This window comes from Sinocyclocheilus anshuiensis, unplaced genomic scaffold (assembly GCF_001515605.1).
Source record: "Sinocyclocheilus anshuiensis isolate Anshui unplaced genomic scaffold, SAMN03320099.WGS_v1.1 scaffold2063, whole genome shotgun sequence".
Taxonomy (NCBI): Eukaryota; Metazoa; Chordata; class Actinopteri; order Cypriniformes; family Cyprinidae; genus Sinocyclocheilus; species Sinocyclocheilus anshuiensis.
The window spans coordinates 466,492-477,788 of record NW_015536681.1 but is presented as its reverse complement, the minus strand read 5'-3'; the positions used below and the strand labels follow the sequence as shown (position 1 = coordinate 477,788).

General features: G+C 41.1%; 1 protein-coding gene across 1 annotated transcript in view; it reads left to right on the top strand.

The window, feature by feature from the left end:
• The first annotated feature begins 695 nt into the window (after positions 1–695).
• Positions 696–11,297, top strand: part of LOC107654677 (POU domain, class 2, transcription factor 1-like) — a 38,057-nt gene continuing 27,455 nt past the window's right edge. The window contains exons 1-5 of the mRNA XM_016441863.1: positions 696–719; positions 797–914; positions 989–1,080; positions 2,144–2,305; positions 2,376–2,517. Of these exons, the coding sequence (XP_016297349.1) occupies positions 696–719; positions 797–914; positions 989–1,080; positions 2,144–2,305; positions 2,376–2,517 (538 nt within the window). The remainder of the gene's footprint in view (positions 720–796; positions 915–988; positions 1,081–2,143; positions 2,306–2,375; positions 2,518–11,297) is intronic.

Here is an 11,297-nt window from a genome sequence, read left to right as displayed (position 1 = left end):
AATTTGTGGAAGCGAATTTGGAAAGTGAAATAAAATTGACCGAAGACCGAATTTTGCCTGTCGAATATTATACATCGTATTTTTAAACGGATTGAATATTTGGGAAGTGAATTCTAGAAGGTGAATATGAATTATTGAATTTTTAATTATGAAAATGTGTGTGAAATATTTTGAATCAAAATATTCACAGCTTAAATAAACAACTATGTTAAAATGCAAGCCCTGGAAATACAAGGCATTAAAATGCAAGCACTGTTAATGGAATGCATTATTTTTTCAGTTAGTGCTAGTGGTCGACCGATATATCGCCAAGGCCGATATTTGGTATTTTTTTCTGTCGAATTTTAAGCACTGAATTTGTAAAAGTGAATTTGGAAAGTGAAATAAAATGGACCGAAATTTGCCTGTCGAATACTATACATCGTATTTTTAAACAGATATTTTGGAAGTGAATTCTGGAAGGTAAATATGAATTATTAAATTTTTAATTATGAAAATGTGTGAAATATTTTGAATTGAAATATTCACAGCTTAAATAAACAACTATGTTAAATTCCAGGACCTAAAATGCAAGCCCTGGAAATGCAAGGCATTAAAATGCAAGCACTGTTAATGCAATGCATTATTTTTTCAGTTAGTGCTATTCAACATGCTTTTTTGTTTCAAAGACATATGGCATTATTTTTCTTCCATACATGTGCCTTGTTCGACATTTGAAAGTTCAACAAAATGAACTTAAATACTGTTAAACAGGGCACAGAACAGTCTCAATCTCTGTCTTTCTTTCATCCTGCAGCAGCTGCAGCCGCAGGGTTTGAACCTGCAGCAGTTCGTGTGGGTACAGCCAGGTCACTCCATCAGTTCTCAGATTCAGCCGCAGTTGATCATATCACCGTCACCTCAGGGTCAGACAGGTAAGAAAGTCTCAGATGTGTCGTGATGCTGCTGCTCCTTATCATCATTTCTAACTTGTCTGTGTCTGTCTCAGGTCTCCTGCAAGCTCAAAATCTCCTGACTCAACTATCTCAAAGCCAAGCTAACCTCCTGCCAACTCAGACCAGCATCATCCTCACCACACAGGTCACAACACTGATCAAACCTCAGCCATATGCTATTTATACTGTCACTTTACTGTCGTTTGTGATTCTCAGTGCATCAGTTCATTCCCTCATAAACAATCTCATAGATTTATCTGTAATGTTGTAGTTCATCTCAGATCTTGTTGGTATGGTTCTTCACTGAATGTTTTTAAACGAAAGAGACTTGAGACTTGATTGCTGCGATGCAAAAACATGGAGGGAATCACAAAATCTAGTCATAAAAATGAAATTTACTGTGTAATGCGGAATGTCATAGAATTTGGACAATTCTGGATGAATAAATCAAAAGTAGGGCTGTACACTTAATCAAATGCTAATATGGACTAGTGTCTGTGACAAAGACTGCAAATCTAAAGTCTGCATGTTGTGTATGTGTCTCAGCAACAATAATAAAAATAAACAGAATGATTATAATATATTATATAATATAATAGTAATCAAAACTTAATTTTTTAGGGAATAATCACATTTTCTTCCTTGTTTGCCAAAAAATGAAAGGGCTTGTTTAATTTTCATTTGATTAAAAAAAAAAATTTAATTGTTAATGTTTTATGTCTTCATTTGATTACTAGAAATTTTTAAATAATAACATAATTTCTGTAAACATTACATAGGGCCTTATATATATATATATATATATATATATAATAAGAATAATAAAGTTGATTTATGAATTCAATTGATTAGACAGAATCCAGAAAAAGAAAAGCACACACTTTGGTAAAATATCAAACGTAATTTGAGAAAAAATAAAACATGTTTCATAGGGCCCTAAAAATGTGGTCTTTGTTAAGCTTAAAAAAATGGTGTTAAATTGTAAAAGCTTCATGATTTCAATTAATTAGACATGCTTTTTGATTGCTAAAATGTTATTTAACCCCATTAAAATGAAATCCGGAAAAATTTAAATGGAAAAAAATTTAAAAAAAAACTAATTCAATCCCTTCACTGATGTTCTTCTACATATTTGATCCATGTATTGATGGAGGTGGTCCATGTTAATGGACATGGTGTGTATTGATGGAGGTGGTCTGATTTCGCAGGCGGCCACACCGACGAGCAAGATTGCAGCCATGCCGGCTCCAGCGGCGGCCACTCCAAAGTGCATGGACGCGCCGTGTGTGGAGGAGGCCAGTGACCTCGAGGAGCTTGAGCAGTTCGCAAAGAACTTCAAACAGAGGCGCATCAAGCTGGGCTTCACTCAGGTGAGTTGTGTCATCTGTGTTCATGATTGAGTTGTCATGCATGACACTGACGTGTGATTCTGTGTCTCAGGGTGACGTGGGGTTGGCGATGGGGAAACTCTATGGGAACGACTTCAGCCAGACCACCATTTCCAGATTTGAGGCCTTGAACCTGAGCTTCAAGAACATGTGCAAACTCAAACCTCTACTGGAGAAATGGCTCAATGATGCAGGTGAGACACTTGAGAATGAAACCAGATTCTCATATGCCGTATGACTTTCTTAAAATTGAGATGTTTAGCAGAATGTTTAATAGTCCTTATTCGTTCATATATATCTACAGGGTTTCTGCGGATCCTTAAAAAGTCTTAAATGTAGTTGTATCAAATTTAAGGCCATAAAAAAATGGAACAAGAAAGTCTTAATTATGATTTCAAGAGGTCTTAAATTTGGGGAAAAGAATTGCGATATGGCTGAATGTGACGATTCAATTTCAAAAGGCTATGAATTTATTAAATAAACATGAGCGCTGCACGTTTCAGTGTCCGGTGCTGTGCTGCTTTGTGTTCTGCTGTTACCGGGAAACAGTTATATTTCTGCCGCTTCAAAAGCGCCTCCAGCTGGCAGAGCTGCTGTTTTTGATCGGACCAATGTGAAAATCAACCCATGTTTTTACACTGCAAACACGAGAGTTGTAAATGTGAACTGGTGGCATTATAAAAATGTAAACAATTAAGACAGTAAAATACATTAATAACATAATACATTTACATTAATAATTGATAGCTTTTCCTTACGAAAATTAACGTACTCTGTTACTTACGTAACCTCGGTTCCCTGAGATACGGGAACGAGTACTGCGTCGCTAGACGCTATGGGGAAAAACTCATTTTTCTCCGAGGACTGAAGCCTTTACAATCACGCAGTGTAACTGCACGGCCATTGGTTCGTGCAGTAAATAAAAAACGAACCAATGGCTCTTCAGCGGAGCTGCACGATCCTATGGCGACGAAGCCTGCCAGAATGGGTGGGGCCATCTGGCTATATAAGTGGGCATTTCACCATAGGATCTCAGGTAAATTCAACTGAAGTGACGACACTGAGTCGTGCAGCGTCTTGGCATGGCAAGGAACGCAGTACTCGTTCCCGTATCTCAAGGAACCGAGGTTACGTAAGTAACTGAGTACGCTCCCTTTCGATACTGCACTCGTACTGCGTCGCTAGACGCTATGGGGAACCAATACTATCCTGCCATGTCATGAAAGAGGAACGACTGACATGAACTGGCCTTGAGCATAAAAGGCTCAGAGGGACAAATTATACGCAGGGCGAGCCCTGCAGGAGGCAAGAGGCTGAACTCACTGAGGTCAGCCCAGCCTTGGATAATCGTTCCAACGGTTTTGTACAGCCTCAGCACTACTGAAAGGGCCAAGAGCGTACCTGAAAAAACAGGCAATGCCTGAACAATTAGACTGCCTTAAGCAGGCACGTATCCATTTAAGCAGATAGAATCCGAGCCTGCAAGGCCGGAACATCCAAGTTATAGAACCTGGTGAAAGTGGACGGCAAGGCCCAGCCGGCCACCGCACAAACATCTGCTATGGACACACCACTAGACCACGCTCAGGACGAGGCCGCGCCCCGAGTGGAATGGGCTTTGACTCCTATGGGGCTCTGAAGACCCAGAGAGGAGTATGCTAGCGCGATAGCATCAACTAACCATCGAGAAATCCTCTGCTTTGTGACCGGGGACCCTTTAGTGCGGCCACTAAAGCATACAAAAAGTTGTTCCAACCACCTGAACGGGGCAGAACGCTCGATGTAAATTTTCAGCGCCCTAACCGGGCAGAGAAAGTTAAACTCCTGGTCCTCCTCAGAAGGAGGAAGCGCAGAGAGAGTAATAACCTGGGCTCTAAATGGGGTGTAGAGCACCTTAGGAACGTACCCATGTCTTGGTTTTAGGACGACTTTGGAGTCGTTAGGCCCAAACTCAAGACAGGCCGGACTTACCGAGAAAGCCTGCAAGTCACCTACTTGTTTAACCGATGCTAAAACCACTAGCAGAGCGACAGGGTTTTCAAGTCTGCAGACTGTAGGGGCTCAAAGGGGGAGCCCTCGAGTGCTCTCAGGACCGTGGGCAGGTCCCACGCAGGGACCGTGGGGGACCAGGATGTATTGAGCCTCCTGGATCCTCTCAGGAAACGGACAACTAAATTGTTCCAGCCCACAGACTGTCCTGCTATAGGAGCTTAGGAAGCTGCTATAGCTGCCACATAGACCTTGGGAGTGGAAGGGGAGCGGCCCTTGTCCAACAGCTCTTGTAGGTAGGACAATATCACCGATATGTCACATGAAACTGGGTCTTCGCCACGGGTTGTGCACCAGGCGGAAAAGACAGACCACTTAAGGGCATAGAGGCGTCTCGTAGACGGGGCTCAAGCCTGCGAGATAGTATTCAGGATGCTCTCAGGGAGATCTACTGATTCCCACCGAGAGCCCAGAGGTGCAGAGCCCACAGCTCGGGCTGGGGGTGCCAAATCGTCCTGTTCGCCTGAGAGAGAAGGTCCTGCCTCAGGGAAATGGGCCACGGGGCTGCTGAGACAGCTCTGAAACCCAAAGCTGGTTCCTCCAGAGCAGGGCCACCAGAAGGACTCTGTGTCTGTGTTCCCTGACTCGTCTGATTACCTGAGGGATCAGAACGATCGGGGGAAAAGCATACAGGAGGAGGTTAGGCCAATTGTGGCCCAACGTGTCCTCGCTCTTCAAAAAATAAGTTGGGCAATGAGAGTTGTCTTTTGAGGCAAAGAGGTCGACCTCTGCCCTGCCAAAGATTTCCCAGATTCTCTGAACCGTTTGTGGGTGGAGCATCCACTCCTCTGAGGGGACGTTGCTCCGAGATAGCATGTCTGCTCCTCGGTTCAATATGCCGGGCACATGTGCTGCTCTCAATGAACGCAGGTTGAGATGTGCCCACTCCAAGAGGTGTTTTACCATCTCGAAAAGGCGTTTCGAGGTGAGCCCGCCCTGGCGATTTATATAGGACACCGCTGTCATGCTGTCTGAGCGGACTAGCACGTGGTGTCCCTTCAGGTCCGGTAAGAACGTCTGAGGCAGTTGATGTGTAACCGGCCTTCTGCATCCGACTAGGAGCCGAAGGTTGGTCTGCCTTCGCACAGAGCTCCCCAACCCATGTTGGATGCATCTGTCAAGACAACCTTCCTTCTGTGAATCAAGCCCATAGTCACGCTCTGCTTGAACCACTGTGGGTCTTTCCAAGGTGCCAGAGCTGTTACACAGGCCTGTCTCACCCTGACACGAATGCGTCCGTGACGTCACGCATGGGGCGGAATTTGAGGATTCAGCCAGTACTGAAGGGGTCTCATGCGGAGCAGGCCCAGCTGTAGTACCGGCGATGCAGAGGCCATGAAGCCCAGCATCTTTTGAAACGTCTTGAGAGGGCGAGAGGCTCCGATTTTGAAAGATGCCGCAAGCTGTTGTATGGCCAGTGCGCGTTCTGGCTCGACTACCACCCTCATGTGCACTGAGTCGAAAACTGCTCCCAGGAACGAAGTTTGTTGGCTGGGAGACAGAGAGCTCTTGGCAAAATTGACCCTGAGTCCCAGGCACTCTAAGTGGCTGAGGAGGAGGGACCTGTGGGATATTAGCTCGGCCTCTGACTGGGATAAGATGAGCCAGTCGTCGAGGTAATTCAGAATGCAGACTCCCATCTGCTTCAGAGGGATGTCCATGCACTTCATAAAAGTGCAGAGAGACAGGGACATTCCGAAGGGCAGGACCGTGTACTGATATGCCACTCCCTCGAAGGCGAATCTCAAGAATCGTCTGTGATGGGGGGCTACCTGGATGTGAAAGTAAGCATCTTTCAGATCCAGAGAAAAGAATCACCTCGGATCGCAAGACGGATCGTCTTCAAGCGAACTGAGTGAGTAGCCTCATTTTATAATCCCCAAAAACCCAATCTGACACTCTGGGGATGGCCTGCCAGGCCTCGGCCCATGTGACAAGGAGGTGAATTGGTTTGAGTGGTAGGCCGCCTTGTGGGGGCCCAACACTCGTGATAAGTGTGAGAGGAAATTTGGTCCCCTTTGAGAATGTTTGTCTTTATTTTTTTGCAGCGTAACATTTGCAGCAAAGTTGCTGAAATTTGTTCTTTAGAAATTTGCTATTTTAGAACTCACCGGATAGCCGCTGGGGACGAGCTGAGAGCTGCGCGGGCACTGAAAGCATGGAGTGAGAACAGCAGAGCGGCACAGGTCGCTGAATCAGCTTCTGTCCACAGCGAGGCACGTCAACGGCGAGCGGTTTGAAGTCTCGTAGCTCAGCGAAGAGAAGCCCCACCCATTCAGCTCCGCTGCCGAGCCATTGGTTCGTTTTTTATTTACTGCACGAACCAATGGCCGTGCAGTTACACTGCTTGATTGTAAAGGCTTCAGTCCTCGGAGAAAAAGGAGATTTTCCCCATAGTTCAAGTTCAAGTTCAAGTTGAGCTTTATTGTCATTCTGCTGCATGTGGGGACATACAGTGGAATGAAATGTCGTGCCTCACAGGACCACGGTGTTACATAAATACAGGCATACAACAATGAAGTAAAACAGTAAAAACCTATACAGTAAAGCAGTAAAAACCTATACACAACTAACCTACTGACTGATTTTGATTATAAATATACTATATATATATATATATATATAAATGTTTACCTATACATAAGTTAAAAAAAATACAGACTATACGGATGCTTCACATAAACACTGTACCTATACACAGCTAACCTACTGACAGATTTTGACTATGAATATACTATATATAAATGTTTACCTATGCATAAATAATAAAAAATAAATAAATAAAAATAGTGTCTAGCAACGCAGTATGAGTGAAGTATCGAAAGGGAACCATGGTTTTACTCTAGTAAAAGTGTAGTAACCATGTTTTTTTAGTATATTGACTACCATTTGTATAACCATAGTTTTACTAAAAAAGATACCATGGTTAAACTATGGTTAGTGTCAGTGGTGGAAAAGGCCAAAATTCACTGGGAGAACTCTAAGCTGGGGTAACTTAAGGGTTTAGACGACCTTTCAGATTTAATTAATTATAAAAACCTTTATAATCTATAACATTAAACTTATTTCATGTTTTCTCTAAACCATATGTTTTTAGGTATCAAGATCAACGGCACCCTGTGTTATTATATTTATGAACTTTTCATTTTATTATTATTATTTTTTAATTATGACAGTACATTCAATTAGCTAATAAGACACAGTCAGGAAGCATAAATTACCAATCAAATTAAATTAAAAAAATTAATCTTTGCACTACAGAGGTGGCACACAATAACACAAAAGTGGCATTTAGGTATATTTACAGACTGTTTAATGAGGCTCAGAGGTGGCATGAAAGCATTTAAATTCAAAATAACAATTTTATATGATGAATGTTTTAAAATAAGTTCTGAATATAGAAATATTAAATTATTTAAATAGGTGGCGGCAAGTCACTGTCTTTGTCACTGAATCAGCTGATTCATTCAGGAACGAAGCAAGTGATTGTTCAAAAAAATTATTTAAAAAATTATTATTATTATATATTGCGCTACGTTTATGTGCGTAGGCTAATGAATGAATAAAACATAGAAATCCCTTTCATTTCCCAATAAATCTAACCAGTCGGAGCTGGAATGTCGTCCCCCCTCGAAATTTACTCCCCGGACTCCACCCCCACGTTCCCCCCCATTTCCAGCCCTGGTTAGTGTAGCAAAACCATGGTTCATTTGTGGTTACCATGGATTAACTATACTAACCCTAGTTACTATAAAAAAGAGTTTAAAGGCTGAGATGTGAAGGTCATGATCATTAAAAAAAAATTTTGTGAAGACCTGTTGTCACAAAGAAAGGCCAGACACAACAGGTAAGTGCAAAACAGGGTGGTTTATTGACTGGGTAAGTGGATGACTGGAATAGGTGAGTTAAAGGCAGGTGAATGTCAACACAGTGAATGGTTCCAGGGTGCTTATCTGAGTTCTGATGGGGAGGATTGTATGCCGGTTACGTTGGAAATATACTATATATATATATATATATATAAATGTTTACCTATACATAAGTTAAAAAAAATACAGACTATACGGATGCTTCACATAAACACTGTACCTATACACAGCTAACCTACTGACAGATTTTGACTATGAATATACTATATATAAATGTTTACCTATGCATAAATAATAAAAAATAAATAAATAAAAATAGTGTCTAGCAACGCAGTATGAGTGAAGTATCGAAAGGGAACCATGGTTTTACTCTAGTAAAAGTGTAGTAACCATGTTTTTTTAGTATATTGACTACCATTTGTATAACCATAGTTTTACTAAAAAAGATACCATGGTTAAACTATGGTTAGTGTCAGTGGTGGAAAAGGCCAAAATTCACTGGGAGAACTCTAAGCTGGGGTAACTTAAGGGTTTAGACGACCTTTCAGATTTAATTAATTATAAAAACCTTTATAATCTATAACATTAAACTTATTTCATGTTTTCTCTAAACCATATGTTTTTAGGTATCAAGATCAACGGCACCCTGTGTTATTATATTTATGAACTTTTCATTTTATTATTATTATTTTTTAATTATGACAGTACATTCAATTAGCTAATAAGACACAGTCAGGAAGCATAAATTACCAATCAAATTAAATTAAAAAAATTAATCTTTGCACTACAGAGGTGGCACACAATAACACAAAAGTGGCATTTAGGTATATTTACAGACTGTTTAATGAGGCTCAGAGGTGGCATGAAAGCATTTAAATTCAAAATAACAATTTTATATGATGAATGTTTTAAAATAAGTTCTGAATATAGAAATATTAAATTATTTAAATAGGTGGCGGCAAGTCACTGTCTTTGTCACTGAATCAGCTGATTCATTCAGGAACGAAGCAAGTGATTGTTCAAAAAAATTATTTAAAAAATTATTATTATTATATATTGCGCTACGTTTATGTGCGTAGGCTAATGAATGAATAAAACATAGAAATCCCTTTCATTTCCCAATAAATCTAACCAGTCGGAGCTGGAATGTCGTCCCCCCTCGAAATTTACTCCCCGGACTCCACCCCCACGTTCCCCCCCATTTCCAGCCCTGGTTAGTGTAGCAAAACCATGGTTCATTTGTGGTTACCATGGATTAACTATACTAACCCTAGTTACTATAAAAAAGAGTTTAAAGGCTGAGATGTGAAGGTCATGATCATTAAAAAAAAATTTTGTGAAGACCTGTTGTCACAAAGAAAGGCCAGACACAACAGGTAAGTGCAAAACAGGATGGTTTATTGACTGGGTAAGTGGATGACTGGAATAGGTGAGTTAAAGGCAGGTGAATGTCAACACAGTGAATGGTTCCAGGGTGCTTATCTGAGTTCTGATGGGGAGGATTGTATGCCGGTTACGTTGGAGATCGTGGAGCCGTTTCCAAGGAGTCGTTGGAGGATCGTGGGAGGAACAGCAGGTAATTCGTTCTAGGAGAATTTGGCAGAGAGAGTCCAGAGTAGTTCGTAGGAGTGAACGGTAGACCGGACAGTGAGTGACTGTGCTGTGTGTGTATTTGTAGTGTGGCTTGATTGGTGACAGCAGGTGCGGGTGATCAGAACTCAGGTGACTGTGATCGGGTAATTATCCTGGATGGTGACTGAAGTGACTGTGATGAATCCCTGACACCTGTATTTGAACTCTAAATCATGCTTATTACAATCATTTTACAGTTTAATGTTACCATAGATACTACCCTTCCCTGTTTAATTTATGGGACAAAACAGATGTTACTTTAGTGTCACCCATGTAGTCTTTGATGGCATTCTGCTGATTTTCACTCTCCATGTGGAGAAAATAAGGCTTTGTCATCTCCCCATGGAATAACTCACAGTGACTGTGTACCCAGCACCACGCTGGACCAATGTCCCTTTTGAACATCCACTTTGCGTCCTCTAGGGGAAGTTTTCCCATTCGAACCCCCCATCCCGGCAAAATTGCTCTGCACCAGACATGGCCTGAAAATGCATAGGATGCTGTAAAACATGACAAACAAACATTGACAATGACAAACATTGTAATCTTTCCATTAATATAGAAGGATACAAAGATAATTTGTCACATACTCAGAGTTATCAAGTAAGATGTAGTGAAATGATGCGGTTGCTTAACCAAGTTACTGTGCGAGGGTTGTAGGTGATCAGTGTGTATTATTAAAGATATATGAGTGTGAGTGTTTTGGGGGTGAAGTGGGGGGACAGGGGAGTACATATGTGTGTGAGTACATATGAGTGTTATGTGTGGAGGGAACAAAACACCATGTTGCTCGGAGACGCAGCAGTTCTGCTGTTTGTTCTATTTTTGATGTAGCAAAACTGAATTTTGTGTCTGAAAGTTACTCAGTAACTTGTTTATTGTACATTCGCAATCGTGCAGATATTCAGAAAAACAGGACTGTTTTTTGTGCGATAGGCTAAGTCCTATATCATAGGCATATTTTATAAAAATAGAAACTCATTAAATAGCTATTTTTATATTTTAACCCCTTAGCTGTCACCCCCCATTTTCAGCATGGAGACACAAATGACATACCCAAAATGAAAAGGTTGCTGCTCATGAGTCTTTCTTACGTTCACACTGGTATGTCGCTAGTCTCTGTGCTGTGAAGACGCTTGTGGGCATGGATCGTGAATGCTTGTGGGCATTCCTACTACTGTCGCTCTAATGCTATTGGCAGACTGCACGTCTTGACATATCTTTAGAAAATGCAATCACAAACTATATACAGGTGCATCTCAATAAATTAGATTGTCGTGGAAAGGTTAATTTATTTCAGTAATTCAACTCAAATTGTGAAACTTGTGTATTAAATAAATTCAATGCACACAGACTGAAGTAGTTTAAGTCTTTGGTTCTTTTAATTGTGATGATTTTGGCTCACATTTAACAAAAACCCACCA